This window comes from Pollachius pollachius, assembly GCF_949987615.1.
Source record: "Pollachius pollachius genome assembly, chromosome: 3".
Lineage (NCBI taxonomy): Eukaryota > Metazoa > Chordata > Actinopteri > Gadiformes > Gadidae > Pollachius > Pollachius pollachius.
In genome coordinates this window covers 32,192,128-32,214,388 of record NC_136936.1, presented here as the reverse complement: position 1 = coordinate 32,214,388, position 22,261 = coordinate 32,192,128, and the positions used below count along the sequence as shown (strand labels likewise).

The window sequence follows — 22,261 nt, the reverse complement described above, 5'->3', positions numbered from 1 at the left end:
TTTTGTTTGTTTGTGTGTGCGTCAATCCTGTGTGTGCATGTCATGTGTGCACGTGGATGTGTACATATGTGCTGCTACAGAGCTTTGTATGAAGTTGCTCCCTCCAGAGTCCTTCAGTACAGATGTTCAAACAGCCATCTATATGACAACATCTTTAAATCTCACAAATCAGACTTCAGATTAATATTTAAAGTGTGATTTATGAGACTAGTTACCTGTTCTAGATAACATTTAAAGTCTGTGTATGGGGAACTTCACTTCCTTTCACTCCCTAGTTGTTTCTAACAATCATTGCTGGAGGCAGGAATCGGTTAAGAAATGATTGCAAAACAGTATTTGACCAGCAGTAGTTAACTGTAAAAAGAATGTCTGTAAAGGTTTTTTAACACTTATTCAAATCCCCTCCTAAAGGTTTCATCCACAAATTGGGTTCATTGGAATTCAGTGGAATATATCCATAATGAAACAGCAAACAAAGCCTAGCCCCACACCTTGCACTTTGTGGTTTCAGGCCCAGGCTCTGTGCCCCCCCCCCCCCCCCCCCCCCAAGTTTTGTTATCTCAGTCTGAGATTACAAAACTTTATTTGCATATTATGCAACTTTGTGGCATGCTGCTTTGTATGCTCTCTGGTGTTATGATGCTTTGACTCATACCTTAGTGACTCATACCTCGGCCAGATTGCAACAAAATAGCTCATCCATTTTCCGATTGATGGGTATCACATTATAGATTGTATAATTAACATATTCTGTCCAATTTGACAATGTACAATACAAAAAAACGAAAAAAAAATGAAGCTTGATTTTGACTGATGCATATGTACCTCCACTGACGTCAACTGGAGTGAGTGGTATAAAAGCCTTTCAGTGTCAGGAGTCTTGATTCGGCGGGCCTCTAGAGCCCTTCTGCTGTGGATGTGAGGGAGCCTGGGGAGACTGTATCTGTGGTAAAAGCATGTGTATAAATAAACAGGACATGACTTGACTTGACGCGACATGTGCTGCTGCTTCCATACGCTCTCGCCTTCCTTTAAACTCATTCAATATTTAGAAACATCTCTAGAAATGTATACCATAGAGTATTCTGCATGAGATGACACACGTGGTATATTTACATACCATCTACTAGGATCATCTTTAAATAATAAGAGATTACAGCAGCGCAAATACACACAAATAAACACACACACACACACACACACACACACACACACACACACACACACACACACACATACTGTTTACATAGACACACATTTGCAAACACAGACAACCATTTCCAATTTCCACACAGACACACACACACATGCACATTCACATGACACAGGCAGACACACACGCGAACCCCCCCCCCAAAAGAAAACACCTCTACGCCACCTACATGGACACTTTCAAGCAAACACACTCACAGACACACACACACACACACACACACATACATACACACACACACACACACACACACACACACACACACATACACACACACACACACACACACACACACACACACACACACACACACAAACAAAACCTGTTTAGTTAAAATATTCAATTGAAGTGATGACTCTCCCCCCCCCCCCCCCTCTCTTTATCGTCTCTTTCACTTCCCCTACTTTCTCCTTCTCTATGGCTCTCTCTCCCTCTCTCCCCGGGATATTTTCCTCTCCTCAGCGAGGGGCTAATTGATTAGAACCATACTCGGGTTCAGCCTACGGGTTTCAACACAGACACACTGGAGTGAGAGGAGTGAGAGGAGTGAGAGGAATGAGAGTAGTTAGGGGAGTGAGAGGAGTTAGAGGAGTTAGGGGAGCCTCCCACCTCCATGTGGGCGGGTGCCACTTCCACCTCGGGATACAGTTTATACACATGAAGTTTACAATACAATTTATTTAATGGCTTAAATCAAGTAAATCGATCAAGTTAAATATTGACATTGTTGTGCTCCGCGACCTTAGATATGGTAAGCTTTTGTGATAGCGAGTTTTCTTTCAGGTGATGAGGTACGTTATTTCAAACAAACTTCAAACTGCATTTAATCATTAGTATGATCATGTATGAGTAATTACTCCTCGAGCAAGATAATGAATTATGTTTAGATTATTTTTTATTGGTAACATTACTATGTCATAGTCTAACCTATAGCATCTGTTAACAACTTGACACACAATGTACATGATAATATAAATATAAGAAATTCTTCGCTCAGGAGGATAAGTCATATAATTGGCAGAGGTAGTATTACAACAATGAGGACATATTTATGAAGACGTTGCTGTTATTTTATAACTTACTTAAAATGCTACACAGTGTCCCCAAAAGTTTTAAATATAAAAAAAATGTATTGGTAGCACACGATTCCTAGCTAATATGAACATATTGCACATTTTTAAATTGGTATGGAGTCTCTAAGTGAAAATTGTGGAATGAGTAGTGTCCAACAACTTTTAGAGAATAATCAAGAAAGAAAGAAAGAAAGAGCTAGAAAATGCATTTCCTGCAGAAAATGTGGTGAGTGCTGTAATGCAAAGTGAGGTTGAAAATATGTTCAACCCTAATGATAATAATGATAATAATTTAATAATAAAAAGCGTCTTCAAGGTACCCAAGGACACTGTTGATAAGGATATATGTATTTATGTGTGTTTGTTTGTGTGTGTGTGTGTGTGTGTGTGCGTGTGTGTGTGTGCGTGTGTGTGTTTGTGTGTGTGTGTGTGTGTGTGTGTGTGTGTGTGTGTGTGTGTATGTGCGAGTACGTGTGTGTATACGTGCACATGTGCGATCCCTTCTAATGTCCAGTGTCCGGTACGGTCATCTTATTCGACACCAATCTGTTATTCTGCACAGGGTCTTCTTTCATCTTCTCACAGCTAAATGCTTGTACCAACATAGTACTTCCTGTTGAATGGAACTGAACCTTAGGGAGATGAATGCAGTCAGACAAACAGACAAGGTCAAGTACAAGGAGAGAACAAGTGGTCCAAAGGAAAAATGGGGAGATTATAAAGTAAAAGAATGTTTATTTAACTTTTATTGAGGAAACCACAACTGAAGATTTTGTCTTGGCTGGTTTTTTATGAACGCACGCGCACACACACACACACACAAACAGACACTCACGCAGACCAACACATGTTATTATACAATTGCACACATGTACAAAGTCACGAAAGGCACAACCACACGTACCCATACGGGCAAACACACTACCCTCACACAAACACACACGCACACACACACACACACACACACACACACACACACACACACACACACACACACAAATGCAATTGCACACATTTACAGAAGGACAAACAGAGAGAGAGAGAGAGACACACACACACACACACACACACATTTTTAAACTCACACACGCAAATACACAGAAAAGCATTTGCTTGTTAGAAGTTTGTTACTAGAGGAGAGCCTTGTAATTGACTAACCTCCGCCCGGCCGCACTCTCTTCTGTTTAGCTCGTTCGGTCCTCTCTGAGTAAAACTGTCCAAGAAATATGAACTCTTGAACTCTGCTCTCAGAGAGACAGGCAGAGAAGGAGTGTGACAAACCCGTCTTCTGTCGATAATATACTGCAGGGTGTGTGGCAGTATATTATCAGGCCCTTGTTTCAGGACTTGTTTTTGAGCTGACAAAAGAAGAGAAAGTGAGAGTTTAAGGAGGGAGAGGGAGAGAAACAAAGAACAAACTCACGACAGAATGACCACTACAGTTCGGCTTGACATAAATTACAAAATAATCTGTCATTATGTTACAAATGAGAGCAAAGGTGAGAGTTTAAGGGAGGGAGAAAGAAAGAAAGAAAAAAAACAAAAACGACCGGAATAAAGAAAGATAGATAGAACTATACATAGACATCAATTATAGAAACAAAGTGCGACAGGCATGCGATCGTCAAGCTCACCACCGTAGTTAGTGAAGCTCTCTAAATCGTACACAGCAACTCTTTAAACAACGACAGTAGCTTAGACACCAAGTCATGGGGCCCACAGAATTTACACGAGCATGGGATAGGAGCCTATTACTGTATCATGTGAGAAAACATGATCAAGGAGACACCTTTTAAAGTCTCGGAAATACCCGAGAGGCGGTAATTAACTTTCTCTTTTTTCACACTGATATAACTTAGACTTGAGGTTTACAAGTGTTATAGTGATGGAGTGCCGGTTACCACAGCAACCCGTTTCTCACAAAAGCGACAACAAAGCTGAACTTTGGAGCAAAAGTCCTTCGTGTATCAAGGGATGAAGGCATTTTTATTTTCATACAAAATTGAAGAAAATAAAAAAATAATGAAAGATACTTAGACTCCAAAAATTCCAATGTAATTGAATTAGAAAAATAGCAATTTGATCAAGCTTGCATGAGCTCATATGCATAGGTGGTTCCTTCAGAGCTTGACTGGGTCTATCTCAACACAATACAAAAGGGAGCAAAGTGAATTAGACTCAAGCATATTATAACTGGAAACTTCTAAACAAATGTATGTTGCATAAATGGGAAGGGCATGGGAGCTGAAGTATCATGACGACTCAGTAAACGATTATATTTATTCCCACTGGTCATATTTAAATGGAAATGTGATACAGTGCTTTGCTTACGTCTCTAGGCGAATGAGGGAAGTTGAACTGAGACCATGGCAGACATTTTTCTCACATCATTCGATAACAGCAGGGCTGAATTGAGACACGTCCCCAATGATCGATGAAAAACAATTACTAGGTCTGAGGAGAGAGAGAGAGAGAGAGCGAGAGAGAGAGAGAGCGAGAGAGAGAGAGAGAGAGAGAGAGAGAGAGAGAGTGAGAGAGAGAGAGAGAGAGCGAGAGAAAAAGCTGAAGAGAAAGAGAGAGAGAGAGAGCTGAAGAGAAAGAGTAAGAGAGAGAAAGGAGAGCAAGATAGAGAGAGGGCTGGAGAGCAACAGACAGAGAGAGCTGTAGAGAGTGAGAGAGCTGGAGAGAGAGAGAGAGAGAGAGAGAGAGAGAGAGAGAGAGAGTGATAGAGAGAAACACAGAGAGAGCAAGAGAGAGAGTGTGTGTGAGAGAGAGAGAGAGAGAGAGAGAGAGAGAGAGAGAGAGAGAGAGAGAGAGAGAGAGAGAGAGAGAGCTGAGCCTGCAGTCTAGAGACTCCATCCAGATGTGTCAGGACTCAGGACTCTGTGTCTCCCCATTTCCCACACATTACGTACACATATGGAAACAACACAACTATCATGCAAATGCAATACATTCATTACAAGCAAAAATACATGAGAAGACGTATTTTTCACAATGTTTTGTATTTTTTTTGTTCTTTAGGAATTTAAATTTCAAGTATCGGAAGCCCTCATCATGACTTTGTTTGAATTTTATTTTCATTATTTAAAATATCTTAAAACTCTTTCCCTAAACGGCATACATTCACAAACTCTAAACCGGCCTGACAGTTTTACTGAGAGATTTGTCCACATTGCCCTGTTGACCTGAAATGGAGGAACAGCAACAATCAGCAGAGCTCCTGTACTCACCCGGGGTCAAGGCTGAAGGGACTCAAACACATCTTCACAAGTCAGACCTCGTGTAGAATACAGTGACGACATCAGAATTAAAGCCATATGGAACACAGAGTCAGCTGCAGGAATCCACAGATCATCCTCAGAGGGAGACATGTAGCAACTACACTACACTTAAACAGTGTGTTAAGTAATTGATTGGCAGGTAATCAAACAGGGGCACTCTGGTGTCCGCTCAAAGAAACAGCCCATAACATTATGACCAGTGAGTCGCTGGCCACATCAAAGAAGAACTCCAGACAAGCTCACTATTAGCAGCCCGCATGATTGCTAACCAGTGTTTGTCTGATAAATAAGGATGAAAAAATACTATTAGAAACATCTGGAGAGAGTTGTTGTTATTGAGTGGATGGGAGTCCCTGGCAGTCTGACTAGGGGGGAGTAGGGTGGGTGGATGGGGGTCCCTGTCTGACTGGAGGAGGGTGGGTGGATGGGGGTCCCTGTCTGACTGGGGGGAGGAGGGTGGGTGGATGGGGGTCCCTGTCTGACTGGAGGAGGGTGGGTGGATGGGAGTCCCTGTCTGACTGGAGGAGGGTGGGTGGATGGGAGTCCCTGACTCACTAGGGGGGGTGTACGCACACAAACATGTACGCACACAAACATGTACAACGCACGCACACACACATGTACAACGCACGCACACACAAAAATATGAATCCCACCCATAGAGGCACAATGTTTGTGCATGTATGTGTGTTTACTAGAGAGAGAGGGAGAGAGAGAGAGAGAGAGAGTGAGAGAGAGAGAGAGAGAGAGAGAGAGAGAGAGAGAGAGAGAGAAGAGAAAGAGAGAGAGAGAGAGAGACAGAGAGAGAGAGAGAGAGAGAGAGAGAGAGAGAGAGAAAGAGAGAGAGAGAGAGAAAGAAATTAGGGAAGGGAGGATGAGAGTGGGAAAGTGAACAGCTCAACAGGGGAACTTAACTTGTCCCGGTATACTTTGACAGGCTGGTCTATAGCTCCCATACCAACCTGTACGAGCCTAGAGATGGGCGATATGGCCTAAAATCTATATTGCGATATACAATGCAGCCTCTTGCGATAACGATATATATCACGATATAAAATCATAAAATAACCGCTTCAGAACAGGTTACATAGACCCTAAGGAAAGCCAAACTGCTAAATGTATTTAAAAAAAGAGAAATATAGTATGTCATTTCGAGAACATTTATTGTGAAACACTGTAATCATACAACATAATGTTGCAGATAAATAAAATTAGTATTGGGTTTCTTTCCTTTAGTGCAAACCATTCTAAAAGGCACTACACTTAGTTTAAGTCCTTGGTTCTTAAATGCCACCCAAGATGCAGAGAACAGGAAAAACGGGTGTCTTTCTAGATAAGGAACAGACACTGTACTGACAATTAGGGATGGGCATGATTAATTGATGATCGATCATTGATTGTTAAGATTTTTGTCGATTACGTGATATTTTTAACCATCAAAAGGAGGTTGACCCAGCCGGAGAGGTGGTCTCGGAGACGTTGCTCAACATGGAGCAAAGAGGAGACGGAACGTCTTTTGGATATTTGGGTCCGATATCCAAAAGACATTCCGTCTCCTCTTTGCTCCATGTTGAGCCACCACCCGAAGGTCCGACAAAAGCAATTAAAAAGTATGCTGGAAAACATAACTTAAAAATGCCGATGCATTTAACACATTCCGAGTCAGGATGAGGGAGAAGGAGTTGGACCAGTCCGCAGATCAATGTATATCACGCTGGATATCCATGATTGTTTACTTTCACCGGTGCTTCCCCCCCCTTTTTCTTTAACGCTTTACAACGCCCCAGACCTTTTTGTCCAATGATTTAACCCATTCAGACCGGATCACGCATCTGTGCGTGTTTACCTTTAAGACTACTCTATCTACTACATACAATGTTGCGCCGCACAGCAGCCGGTACAAATGGATTAACGTTCTTTGCACACATGCAGGTTTGTTGACGAATTCTGGCACTGTTGCGAAAATTGCAATGTGAAAAGGAATTGCACCAAACCAAAAATTAAACATTGTATTTTGCGTCATCAACATGCATTATCGCGATAGAGCGATATAATTAAAATCTCTATCGTAGGCCATTTTTTTTTATCGTTTATATCGTATATCGTTTATATCGTATATAAAGATAGGTAAAGTTGAAGTTGACAGAAAGAAAGAGTCTACATATTTGAAATAAATGGGAGGCGTAAGGTGTTGACTAACATATCAAACAATCGGATTGGTTGGGTTTGGTCTGCCAGCAACTTTAGCTCAAAATTCAACAACAAGAGTTTACAAGTTAATCCACGGACTTATGGTGTAAATAAAATGTTTTTGGATTCAAAGTAGTTATATAAAGGGGATTATTAAAAAATATATATATTAATATAAATGCATATATATATATATATATATATATATATATATATATATATATATATATATATATATATATATATATATATATATATATATGTATATATATATATATATATATATATATAAATGCATATGAATAATCTTTGTCATTCTCTAAAAATAATAATATCGCTTTTTCTTTTTTACATCATCTCTTACGCCACAGTTCCCAGTCCTTCACACCAGCATCCTCACAGCGCGTAAAGGCTAGATGGACACGGTAGGCCTACACAAAGACAGAAGTGTTTCTTCCCTATCCCGGTGATCTCTATCCCCCTCCACAGAGCACTTGACTTTCCCCGATGCTCTCCTACTCCCTGAGTGACGCGCAGAAAAAGTGGGCTGGCAAAGTTGGATGCAGGAGTTTGGAGCGGTATCAGTGCGCTGGGACGCCACTAGTGCTCCAGTGTTCATATAGCACACTTAATGCTGCTCAAGTCGTCCTCCTCTGATGCCCACGTGTTCATGTAGCACACTTAATGCTGCTCAATTCTTCCTTCTCGGATGTTACTCCAATGCAAATATCTTGGCCGAGTTTTTGGAACGTGCACGGATGTGTTCAGGAGACAGAGCCAGAGAGGCAGCACCTGCGAGCGATCTGATTTACATTTCGTCAATTTTGGTTCATTCACAACTTGAGAGTGTGATACGGAGTGTTTTTTTAATGACTGTCCCCAGCCAATCACAGCCGTCGCCGTAGCTGAGCCAAGCGCATCTGTCTCCGTCCGCTCCACTCCAGTGGACCTGATCCCCGAACCAAACCAACAGCACATCTTCAACACGGAATATTGGACGTGGTTTGACTTGAATTACGGATCATTCGCACTTCTTTCACAACTTTTAAAACAACAATCACCCTATAAATCAGAGCATGGAGATGGTTTTCATCAGAGTGGCTCTGCGCGCTTTGATAGTCGTTTGTCTTTTGGATAAGGGGTGAGTTGAATGAAACTTTAGTACAAGGAACACTTTAACCAAATACAACGAATTGCAGCTTTCCAAAATTCCTTTAAACGCTCCTCAAACTATCCAAAGCAATAATTAATAATTAATACAAATAGGGCACATCAGGTTTGCTTTACGCACGGCGAGCCGTTTATATCATTCAGGATTATATCATAGAATATATGAATACATAATCATATATTGAATGTATATGTTTGTCGGGTGAAACCTCATGTTGTCATCTGCAAAGGCCAGATGAAAACATGAGGTGTCCTCACACCTTTGCAGATTTACAGAGCGGCAATTTCATTAAATCTGCTGATAAATGTATAACGAATATTCCACATTTATTTATATTCAGAAAAGTAACGCAGAAAACGAAATGTCATCTTTGCTAATAGAAAGATCAAAACATCAGAGGTTACGGAACATTTTATAAAAAGTAAGGACAAAAAAAATAGTATCGAGAGAAATACAGAAACGATTAGGAATGAAACAAAATGTCAATAACACCTTGATTGTTGCCGTAAGTTGGAAAAATCTCACATGAAAAGATAGTTGATGCAACCAGTATTTCATAAAGCAGGGATCGCAACAGGTAGGAACAGAGCCCCAATTACAAAGGAGAGGAATGTTAACATTTTAATACCTGTCAAAACGTCCCGGCACAGCCTTGAAAATGAATCAAATGTTAATTCATGGTAGGGCATGTTATAATCATGTTTTAATTGTGTGTGTGTGTGTGTGTGTGTGTGTGTGTGTGTGTGTGTGTGTGTGTGTGTGGGTGTGTGTGGGTGTGTGTGGGTGTGTGTGTGTGTGTGTGTGTGTGTGTGTGTGTGTGTGTGTGTGTGTGCCTGTCTGTGTGCACGCACATGAACATGTGTGCAGGTATGCACATGCATTTATCTTCTATTCTGCGTGTGTTGATTGTTTATCTGCATGTCTGGTCGTTTATCTTCTGTGGGTCAGTGCGCTGTTGTGCACAACAACAATCAAAAGTACGTTTTCCAGCTTAAACCCATCATCAGCGCAGCCACTGGCCAGTGTTTTCTGTGTAACTGTTTTGTCTGTGAAGTAGGGTTTCTCCACGAGGTATAACCGAGCTCTGAGACTGTTGACAGCCCAATGACTGCTATTGCCGTGATTGATGTGCTACAGAAGCACCGTGTTGTTCTGTTTTCATCAAACACATTGTCCGACAACAGAGTCAAACTCAATGCATGCTCTCAGAGGGTCCTCGTGGTGGATTTGAAACCGTTGAGAGATCATCTATGGTTAGAGCAGCTGCACTTCTGTTGTATTCAATTCGTAGTGTTTATTGGCCATCAATAAAGAGTGTTTATGATTTCACTGAGATTAGACACGCATGGTGAGACGCCTCTGGCTCTAAGCGTCATGGCTAATTTGCTAGAATTCTGATCTGGAATGTAATTAACACAGTTGCACCTTTAACAATGGCTATTAAAACAATCATTGTGGTAATAGCAGCTGTTTCATCCGAGGAACCTTGTTGTATTAAACTCATTACATCCATGTTAATCCTCTGCAGACCTTTGTCTGCCAATCATTAGGTTATTGAACGTGTTAAACCAACGACGACCATTAGGAAACTGTGCTTCTGCATATCTCATCTGGAAGCCCTTGAGAAGATGCAAAATTAAATGACCGGAGTCAACACAACTGAAATTAAATTGAGCCAATTGGGAGAACCAAATGAAACATAGAAGGAAAAAAAAAGATTTGTGAATTCAAAGTTGTAAAGCCTAAGACACTTCAATGATTTCTGAATGGTGTCTCCTCCCAACCCCTTCGTGCAGGGTGGTGGACTCCAACGAGATCCTGGGCCTGAAGCTGCCCAACATCGACCCCATCCTCAACGCCAACACCGTGTGCCTGACTCTGTCGGGCTTAAACCGCCGCCAGCAGGACGTCTGCATGCGCAACCCGGACGTTACGGCCTCCGCCATCCAGGGCATCCAGATCGCCATCCACGAGTGCCAGCACCAGTTCAGAGGTCACCGCTGGAATTGCTCCAGCCTGGAGACACGCAACAAGATCCCCTATGACAGCGTGGTCTTCAAACGAGGTGGGTTTTTGCTCTGGCACACAATGGTGGTGGGTAGGAAAGCTGTTTCCAGAGCTTTGTTTTGGGTATTCTGAATGTATGCATTATGTTATGCAGGTCAGATAGCATGAGACAGAAGTATCCCTGCTCATTTCAGTAATTTTTTTACCGATCTAAGTAAAATCGAAGTGTGTGGGCATGCTGTAAACAATGTTTGATCATCTTGCCCTCACATGACTAAGGCCCCTTCAATAGGTCAAGGTAGATTACATGTCACCGCAAACAGCAGGGCCCCCCCTAAACAGCCCACGATATCGTCCACCACACCCCAGCAAGGAGGTTTCCAAAGAGTTTGGTTTCCCTTCAGGACATATCCAACCATATTGTTCCCCTGGCCAAAATGCTTAAAGGGTATCTCCCAATGACTTGCATACTCCTGGTGACAATAAAAGACAGCACTATGTACAGTATAGTATTTTCTCCCCAGCCCACCACACAGTCCTTTAATGGCCTGTACACAAAAGGAGCGGCCCAGTTCAAAAGCGCTTACTCACCTTGAGACCACTAAATCTATAGGGCAGATCGGTTTCCTCCCAGTGCTTTGTAGTGCTTTCGGAGCTTCTCAAGTCGACCACAATGGATGAAAGAGGATCTTTAGAGCCGCGAAAACCCTTCAGATGGACTCATCTCAGGTTATTTACTGTGAACAACAGCTGTTCTTAGAAGACCCCACTGGCAGCACATGGACCGACCACGCAGCAGGTGATCCCAACGCCAAACTGACCTCACTTTCAGTTCAGACGAGGAAGCAGGAATACTCATTCTGGAGATCCCTTGTCAGAAGAGTTTATGGTCTTAATGGTTGTGTTTGTGGGATCTCTTGTCAATAGGGTTGATGGTCTTAATGGATGTGTTGGTGGGACGTCTTGTCAGATGGGTTGATGGTCTTAATAGTTGTGTTGGTATGATCTCTGGCTTTCCAAAACATTTATCTAACAGATGGTGTAGAGCAGTGTTGTTTTTGCTGCTTTATTACAAACGTAGGCAGCAAAGCCTTCTATTTTTTGGAATATCCATTATTATGTTATTTTGATTGGATATATATTTTGTTTGGGTATTTGGTTGGTCTGCTGGTTGTTTTACAGCATTTGGACACATTTGAGAACTACATTTCCTCATAGTGACAATATGATGTCAGTACTTCTTCAACGCAGCAGAGAGATCATGATTTCGGGGAAAAAGCCATAAACATTATCCATGGTGACTATGTACTTGTGGGAATACATCACACCCGGCGATGAACTCTGTCTAATCTGATGTTCCACACACTCAGCCCAATGTTTATTTATCGTAATCTGTAGGGTTTACTTAACACAACTGCTGTATCTTTATATGTTTATCTATCTCTCCACACACTTAATTTCCAACTTTCATGCGTAGTTGAGTCATTTAAAAGCTGTTTGTCATTATTTAGGGAGGCAGTTAGGTGTCTGGGTTCCCTGTTTGGCCCCGGGTGATGAAACTCCTAACCTTTGATATATTAACACAAAATAGAAACTGAACAACTTGCTGTGAGTGTGTTCACTCCTACAATAGCTCAGAGATTAATACACAGATTAATACGTCATGGTCCTCGCGTTGCGTGCGGTGAGTGTATGAAAGTGGTGTTAATGTTTTTACTACTTTTTAATTGAGCAGGTTTTTCTTTAGAAATTTGGTTTGAAGCAAAGATATTACCAGGTTATTCAACTTTAAATCTTGACTCAATTTAGACAGGTTAAGCCCTATAAATCCTCAACACCGGCAGTGTCTTCAGCGCTCATTGGGTGGCTGGCCTGGGGTTCTGAAGGGTGCTCCATTGTGACAGGGATCAATGGACATTCTCTCAGACAGCGCTTTGCTATTATATGAACAACTCCAAGCGTGGCAGGTACCTTCCACCTCTCGGTGTCTTTGTTTGGATATCTCATTTTACTACAGGTGGGGCTTCTGTGGCTCGGGCCACTTATCTCCATGTTGATGCAGAACTTTTATGTTCAATCCCGTTTAGCCTGCATTAAAAAGCAGGCTAAAGTCAGTCAGGCCAGAGATCTATCTCCCTCTCTCTCTCTCTCTCTCTCTCTCTCTCTCTCTCACTCCCTCTCTCTCCCTCTCTCCTCTCAATCGCTCTCTGTGCCTCTCTCACTCTCTTTCTCTCTCTCACTCTCTCAAGCTCTTCCATCCTCTTCTCCTCCTTGATCTGCCTGAGCTCTCTGTCCCTCGCCAGGGCTTCTCTAATGCATCTACTCTTCTTGCCGGTGCAAGTGCTTGTGAATTTGCTCTCAGCACTTTCCCAACTCTCGGCGGCAAAAGCAGAAACCTGTTTAGTGGGTTTCTGTAACACAAAGTGACAGTTTCCTTTGAATCATTCATTCTTTTTGCCACTTCCTCTGCCATCAGCTCAGCCGGGCGTGCCGTGACCGGTAAATTATTTGTAAGATTGATTTGTTCCCGGCCTTCCGGCTGGTCGGCATCCCGCGGCCTGCTGCCGAGTGACGCTGGAGCTAAAACAGTCTCTCCTCGTATAAGGCTCAGGGCTGAGCATAAGTGCCGTTCCTACCCCCTCCAGCCCGCACAGACACTGACACACGCACACCAGTATGAACACCAAACCGCCACATAAGTATATAAACCTATAGACACACATATCACACATACATCCACATGCACACACACGCACAGGCACACACACGCACACACACACACACACACACACACACACACACACACACACACACACACACAATATCCTATAGACATACATCTCACACACACATTTGCATTATATATATGTATCCTTATTTAAGTCAATCGATTTTTGATTTAACAACTCAGCACTTGGGCCATGTGGGCTTGGGGCAAGGCCGTGATCTCTGTACAGTTGCTGAGGAAGTGGCCTGCTGGAGGAGGAAGCGGCCTGGTAGTCAGCGTTCACCCGGGCCGTTTGGTCTGCTCTGGCAGCGGGAGCCCAGATAGGGCCTTCCATCCAGGTTTCAATAGCCCAGTTCAGTCGTGAATCAATTCATGGGGTACCGCTTTTACATTGAGCATAAACTTGCTAGCCTCTGTAATAGCTGCATACCGAAATGTGTGTGTGTGTGTGTGTGTGTGTGAATGGAATTCCATTTCAATTCCATTCAAAAAGCTTTATGGCACGACCATTGTTGTGAACAGTATTACTGATGCATTATTTATCTTTATACCTGATGGAAGTATGTTTTATTTCCCTAGGAGAGTTTTCTACTTTGTTACTGCATAATAATTAAAAATTATCCATAAAATATATATAGATTTTTTCTAATATATATTTATTTTTATACATTGGTAGTCAAGGCGGGGCCCTATTGTTGTGAAGGCACACTGCACCGGAAACTCTGCACCGGCTAAGCTAAAGTTAGCGCTGCTGGCTCTCCCAGCCAAATAACCAGCTTTCTCATCCCGCAGCAGTTGTCACAACAGGACGGTCAAATTTGATCGGCCGCGGGGCATACTATTGTATCATAGAATACTGCAAAATGTCTATATAGCTTTCACAATTCACTTAAAAGCCTGTTATACATATAGCAATATTACATTTGATTAATATCTATATTTCTAAATGTACAGAATGTTGCCTCCTGAAGTTAAGAGGGGGTAGCGAATGTCATTCTGGGTAACGGAGGAAACAAGCACAATGGAGGAGGTCCAGGGAAGCCTGACACGACAGCCAGTGACATGTTCAAATACAATATTACAAAAAATAGCACCCGGGGTGCATTGTACATAATCAATATACCTTTGACAAAAACGTCAATGTGTGTTTAAGGCTGTATTATTACATTAACATTAATTTTCTTGAGACATCCCTGGTGTTGTCACAATGTGTTTTCATACCCCCCTCTGGTCCAAGTAAAGGAACGTCTCCTCCGACTGCGTTCTGTCCTCAGGAAGCATTCAGCTCACTGGGGATTAGGGGGAGAAGATATCCCAGGACCAATCTTTGAGTTGAAGGAATTATTCCTTGTTTTGTACTATACTAGTTTTTGTACTATTTCCAATACCAAAACACAGTTGTTCAGAAATGTATATATTGCAATTGAACAAAACAGAAGATGTTTCAATTCTATAGGAATACCAAGGAATCTGGATCAGGCCCTGCTAAAAAGAGAAATAGCATTTAAACCGTTTTATCCGCCTGAATCACTTCCCCCCGCGAGCGGTGAGCAATAAAGCCTGAGTGGTTTCTTCTTATGTGTTCTTTAAGTTTCCATTATAATCTTCCCTATTTTCTCCATCAGTAAGCGATTGCCAGTGTGTCTGTTCCTTAAGGAGCTGAAGGGCGCCTGCTAAAACCCACTGAACTGAGGTCCAATGAGAAACACACAGTGAGGGAAATGTCTTCCCATTCCCCATGTACTTATGGCTTCTTTCTAGTATGTGCACCTGTGCGTGTGGATGTTTGCGTGTGTATTCCGGTGTCCATGTGTGTGTCTGTGTGCGTGTTCATGTCGGCAGCCACGTGTCACAATTACAGAAGTCCTAATACAGATAAAAATAGGTGTTTTAATAATTGAAAAAGGACTGGGATGTGATTATCAACTGAAGATGAAAGGATAGCATAGCTTGTATTTACTTGAACATTGTCTTCTTACATATGCTTCTGTATTCCTAACCTGAACCATATCGTTGGGGTTTGAAACACGAACATAACAATAACCTAACATCAAACATCAAAGTAATCCAAATGTCAGCCTGCTAGAGATACATTGCCATTAAATCTTCATCACTTCCAGGGACATATTATACTGTAGAGAAGATGTAGAGAAGAGCCACGCTTCTGTGGGTATTTCATTACAAATAGGTTTCCAAATACACGATGAGTCAGCCATGCTTTGATGTTCGCTAACCACAAACAGAGCCCAGCCAGCCCAGACCAGCACTGCTACACAACTAGCTTAGCGCTTTGGACCAGCAAGAATCTTCATGATAGAGGTGAAGACTGCCTCTGACATTATCCATTCCTTACCTCTGCTTGTGCTCTTATAATAAGAAATCAAATAAAGTCAAATCTTTAGCAGCACTGCCAAAAAGGAGAATGTTGTAGATAAATGCTAATCATATTGTGTCTTATTGTACAGACAGATATGTACACAGTACATATTCTTGAAACAGCTAACACTGTTTTGGTTTGGTTGTTCTCTGTGCATGGTGGTGAAGGCGGTCGGAGACCATGGCCTCTTTATGAGCATGATGTCACAGAGTCCTCTGATGGGAGAGGTCTGCTCACTTTCAGATGCTCCTCAGAGATGCAGCACGGAAATGTTTGGCAACTGCTCATTTCACTTTTGTCCTGGAAGTTCCTCGCTAAATCCACACTCTAGCCCTGTGTACGTTCCTGACTTGCTTCACTAACCTGTTGTATAACATCATTTTACGTGTAGGAAACACTGCATGTGAACCAGTTTTTAAAAGCCAATTAAGCAAAAAGACTTTAAAGGAATAAGTTAGTCAAGTTTTTCCTCTGCCACCGTTTTTAAACTGAGTCAAGATTTAGGGTTTTGGAACCAAGTTAGCTAAATTTGGAAACTTTTATAAGGGAAGAGGGGGTTGTTTATGCTACTTCTGCCGTTAATATAGGATAAATACAGGAAGAACCACCACAACTGTAGTCCCCTTGAAAATACCACAGTTTGTTTTGGATTTAAAGTAGGCTGCATCACAGAGATGGATTATATATAGATGTGGTCCCACAAATGACATGACCTATCAGTTTGGGTGTATATGTGTGCTTTGTTTTGCAGCTATGTTTATCATACACCACCATATCTTTCATGGTTTTCCACTGAAAAAACACAGTACAGAAAAAAAACAACTCACTTCAAGACGCGTTTTGACCCATTTCATGTCCATCAGCATTGTCTACCATCTTCCAGCATACTGCCATTACAACCTATGGTGAATTCAGATACTTGCGGACATCCCATCAAATTGCCACTGTAGGTGCAGATTGACTGTGTTTGAACCAAAGACCTTTTAGATTGGGAGCCCAACAATCCTTGACTATCCTACTATACTGCCCCTCGCTGGATTATCCCTTTTACACCCAGTCATCTCTCACCCATAACCCCTCAATCCCTCTGCCCCCACCCCAGGCTTCCGTGAGAGCGCCTTTGCCTACGCCATCGCGGCGGCGGGCGTGGTGCACGCCGTGGCCAACGCCTGCTCCATGGGCAAGCTGAAGGCTTGCGGTTGTGATGACAAGCGGCGCGGTGACGAAGAAGCCTTCCGCATCAAGCTGCACCACCTGCAGATGGAGGCTATCCACCGGGGCAAGGGCATGGTGCACGGGGTGATGGAGCACTTCCCCGCCGAGCTGCCCGGGCCCCAGGACTCCTGGGAGTGGGGCGGCTGCAGCCCCAACGTGGAGTTCGGGGAGAAGTTCTCGCAGGACTTCCTGGACGCCCGTGAGACCTACAAGGACATCCACGCGCGCATGAGGCTGCACAATAACAGAGTTGGGAGGCAGGTAAGAAGAGTGTGTAGGGGGATGGGGGGGCAGGAGTGGGAGAAGACTGCCAAAGGTAGTTTGTTGTTGTCAAGGGAGGGGTGGGTTGTTTAGTCTGGGGCTGGGCTGTAATTATACAGTAGGCACACCATCCGTAACTGACGTTTTATTAGGTACAGTTCCTGCGAAAATGGCCTTAGGATTTTGTCGCTCCCGCATTTCTTGCGAGTGAGCACAGACATAAATCACTTGATTCTTTGTGTGTGTGTGTGTGTGTGCGCGCGCCTATGCATGTGTGTCTCAACATGTCTGCCTGTGCCTTTTTGTAAATGTTTGTTCCACTCTCCCTTTATTATTTTCTGTGCTGAACAAATTTTACTCATTCCCTCGTGTCGTAAAAAACACATCCACAGGATTTCATGAGGTTCAGCAGCTCGTTCTAAGACAAATTTAAAAGGCCAAATTATATTGTCTTCACCGTTTTATGTTGACTGCTGTTGTTTACCAAATTAAGTAACAAACTAACAAAAAACATTTGATTCAAGAAAGTTGTATGATAGCACATTGATCAGCAATGCGCGTGTTAGGAACTTAGATGATTGGCTGGATGGATGGTGAAGAGAGCTATTGTCGATTTTACAATAGCTTCCACTGTATACGGCTCTGAAAACAGAAGATAAACAGCTGTAGAGTGGGTGTACTTAGGGCCTGAGGGCCAGTGATCACGTCCCACAACGAATAACACACTTTGATTTTGTTGGCGAGATCCACAATAGAGCCAATCACTCAGGAGTCCCAAAGCCTGGAAGTGAACTTTTCTGGGCCTATGGGGTTCCCTCGACAAATGTCAGAAATATCCCTTTTTCCTCCCCGCGGGTTTCCCTGTTTGTGTCAATGAAAGCAATAACCCACTAGCCTTTGTCCATTGGCACTTTTGGCCGCACCGAGTCATACCTTGCTGTTCTGAAGTGCGTTTTTCGTCTCCCGTTTAAACAAACCGCACTGTGCCAGGTCGCGCCCGAGATCGACCGTCTCCGGAGTCGGGCCAACGACCCTCCTCAGGGTGGGGAGGTGTCAGCCCTGCTCGCTGTTTAGAGCAAGAAGCTGTTTCTCAATTTGTAGCGATATAGACCAATTCAATTACAATTTCAGTGCGTTCTTATGTCTTAGATGCATATCTATGCACACAGAAGCTAGTAGCTTGATTTGTTAATGATCATTTATTCCTATAACTACCTGAGGCTAATTAAAATGAAAGTTTAGATAGAAGTGCACGGCAGTGATTTTTGTTTAGAGATATGATGAAAAAGGCTTAATTTCTTTCAGAGTAGCCTCGATCTAAAGACCTCGAACTAGACATTTAACATGTTTTTCCCTAATATCAACATTGTGCGACTCTGAGAAATATGTATGAAACATTGTCGAACGTGTAAACAAGATTAATCTGGAAGAAATCGTCTAAAACTTGCCTGAAACAAACCAAATAGATATCATGTATTTTAAATTAATATGTTTAATTTAACAGATGGCCATCATTTAAAAACAAATAACCTACATTAAGGCTGTGTGTTTTCTATCGACTCAAGACAAATGCTTCATCAGTTTAAGACACACCTCGCCATTTTGTATTGGACATGAGAATCCCAGCCGCACTGGGCTATGTGCAGAGTCATACCGAGCCAGGCCAGGCCAGTACAGTATAATGACTAACGAGGTCTACACTTCACAAAGGTGCATGGAATGTGACTTGATTTGTTATACGTGAGGAGTGGGCTTAATAATGAGCAATAGGGCAGGGCGATATGACAGAGATATGAAACCTTTATCTTTAGAATTTCTACTGACATGATCGTATACGTATATGTTGGTTTTTCCTAATTCCATGGAAACACGTTGTTGCATAAGACATACAAAAAAACATATTTTATGCAATCGCAAAGTGCGGCCGATACGGTAGACTTCATAGGAATCCGGCCAATGCTTTATGTGTACCACCATCCTGCGGCGGCAGGCATCACTGCGGTGGCATTGCACAGTGACTCAGTGACAGCAGCCTGTGGAGACAAATCAAATCAAGTTTATTTATTTATCATATGGACAGCAGTCAGATGTGTAACCTACTGAGAAATTATCGGTTTGTGAGGTCTGCTCGACAACATAAAAAGGAAAGAGAAAAGCGATGGAGAGATAGTGCACAAAAGAAAGCAAGCGAGCGATAATAAAATAAACTTAAATAAATAAATCTAAGCTTTTTGCTTGGAGGTAAAAGCTGTTTGGGAGTCTGTTAGTGTGGGACTGGACACTCCCGTACTGTTTACCAGCCGAGTGGAGAGACCAGTCTGTGGCTTGCGGGGCTTCTTTTTTAGTAGATATCCAGCATGGCTGGTGGATCCCTGCCTGTTATGTAAGGGAGTTTTGACCACCCTCTGAAGAGCCTTTTGGTCGAGGGTGGAGCCACTACCGTGCCGTACGTTGATCAATAAGAATCATCTCATTGATACACTAACTATGTGAATCTATTTCAATTTCCGAAACAAAATTCCTAAGAGTTAGCAATTCCAAGGCTAACCCCCGCCTCCCCGCTGTCTCCCTCCCTGGGGGTGAGGACACAGAGATGTAAAAAGACAGAGATAAGCCATGATAGCTCCCAGTAACCAGAGCGCTGCACAGACAAGGAGCAGCCCAAAATTGCCCATTGTTCTTTGCTTCCTCCTGTGTAATTTGGGCCTGTATCTCTCCATCAGCTTACTTCTGGTTTCCTTGATTATGCAGACAAAACACTGAATGTGGAGGGAGTGATGGCCGCACGGAGCCCAGCGACTCTAGGCCGACTGCTCCCGGCCTAGAGGCTCAGGGCACTGTCACACCTTAAGTTTGGTAGGCTCAGTTCAGGAGGGAAGTTGACACTGTAGAACTTTACTTTGGTTGAGTTAGCGTTTATACAGGACTTTTTAAGTTTCTCTGCTCATAAAAGTGTTTAAAATATGCCATTTTGAACGTTCACCAAGTGACCAAAATATGTTGTTCTTTTGTGGTCTAATCATCACTTACCAATTTCTCAAATGGCTTCACAGACCCGCATTATAAAAACACCCCCTACCCCTAATCCCTTAAACGACCATGGAAAACCTCTGCTTAAGAGCGGTCTCCATCTTAAAGCTCAGATGTTAGTTCACCCATACGTACATCAGGGCTATGAAGAGAGCTATGAGGACTCAGGAATGCAAACTGTAAATGAAACAGAACCAGGTAGAAGCCTGTGGGTTAAATGTTGGGTATTGCCATTGACTCAATGAACAGATAGTATGCAGTTAAACCCTCAAAGCGATTTCCATTCCGACATAATGAGGTCGATAGAGTTCTGTACTAAGTCAATGAGAATGATTAATGATTTGCTGTTTTTGCCAAGAATCCCTCACCTGCAGTGATGGATTTTTATGTGAGAAAAGCCGCTAGTTGGCGGGCTGTGTCTTATGTTGAAGTACTGACGCACAAGACAAGACAATGAAGCCAAAGACGGTTGAAACAAAGACATCTAAGAACGTACAGTGAAGTTTATTTTACCGTGTGTTGCAGGAAGCCATAACTCATAGGCACAATGCATGCTAAAGAGGGCGGTTTTGTGGAAGAATTGTTTTTCAATACCTTACAAATACATGTCATGATGATAGCTCAAGCACAGTGATTTGAAGTAGTTATGCACACAGCCATATATATCGTAAATTCAGAGACGTGGAATATTCTGGGAGAAACTTCAAAACTAAATGGAATGTTAATGGTCAAAGAAAGAAGCGAGGGTACTGTATAGCCCCAAGGTGGATAAGAGTAAGTTGACTGGCTGTGTATTAATCAATGATGGCTGCTCCCATCATTGATTAATAGTGCGAAAGAGGTAATAATTGAAAGAAAAATTGCTTACTGTTGTCAACTGTAGTAAACAGTGAAGACACATACTTTCATTAACACATACTTCACTCCCTACTTTGTGTACGTTCCATTTTAATATAGCTACTGTAACAGCCTGTGGTCCATATGGTCTTACTGTGTAACTTAATATTTGCTAGGTTTACAACCTAAAGGCTACAGCCTAGCCTGTTTAACAAATAACAACTCCATGACCTCTCTGACCTCATGTTCGCTCGTTTTAGTCCCAGGCATCTCAGCGGCATCAAAGCGACGCCCTGAACTTAGGAGAGACAATCTTTGCAGTGAACAAGGCTAGGAGAGTCCTGGGTTCAGCCCAATCAGACACCGGGCGGTGACCTTGGAGGACCTTGGAGAGATTGAAGTGAACAAGTGGCCTTGTACTTTCCTACTCTACCTGCTCATGTCTGTCTTCTTCAAAGAGAATGCATGCCCCTCTGTGATCTCCCCTTGCATAACCTGCAATCTCAAAAATTGAATAATGTTAGGAATTTACTCAAAACAAACACAAAACTATATTATCATGGCGATATTTATGTGCATAAGATACACATACAGCCCCCTTTTTATCACAAACACAAATGTTATGTCAGCCAGTGCCTGTGTGTGTATATATATATATATGGTAATGTGTGGATATATATATATATATATATATATATATATATATATATATATATATATATATACTACCATATACATAGACAGAAACCCTCAAGCCACATTAAGATACATTTATTACTTATTACTCTTATTAAGTTCCTCCTGAAACATTGAATACTGGCAGTCTGTACTATTAGGAAAGGGACTGTGAATGATTTGAATGATGAGATGTGAGG

At 42.4% G+C, this 22,261-nt stretch overlaps 1 protein-coding gene across 1 annotated transcript in view; it reads left to right on the top strand.

Moving 5' to 3' along the window:
* Positions 1-8,836: 8,836 nt before the first annotated feature.
* Positions 8,837-22,261, top strand: part of wnt10a (wingless-type MMTV integration site family, member 10a) — a gene marked incomplete at its 5' end in the record, with an annotated part of 25,640 nt that continues 12,215 nt past the window's right edge. Inside the window, 3 exons of the mRNA XM_079731889.1 lie at positions 8,837-8,901; positions 10,728-10,996; positions 17,146-17,519. Of these exons, the coding sequence (XP_079588015.1) occupies positions 8,837-8,901; positions 10,728-10,996; positions 17,146-17,519 (708 nt within the window). The remainder of the gene's footprint in view (positions 8,902-10,727; positions 10,997-17,145; positions 17,520-22,261) is intronic.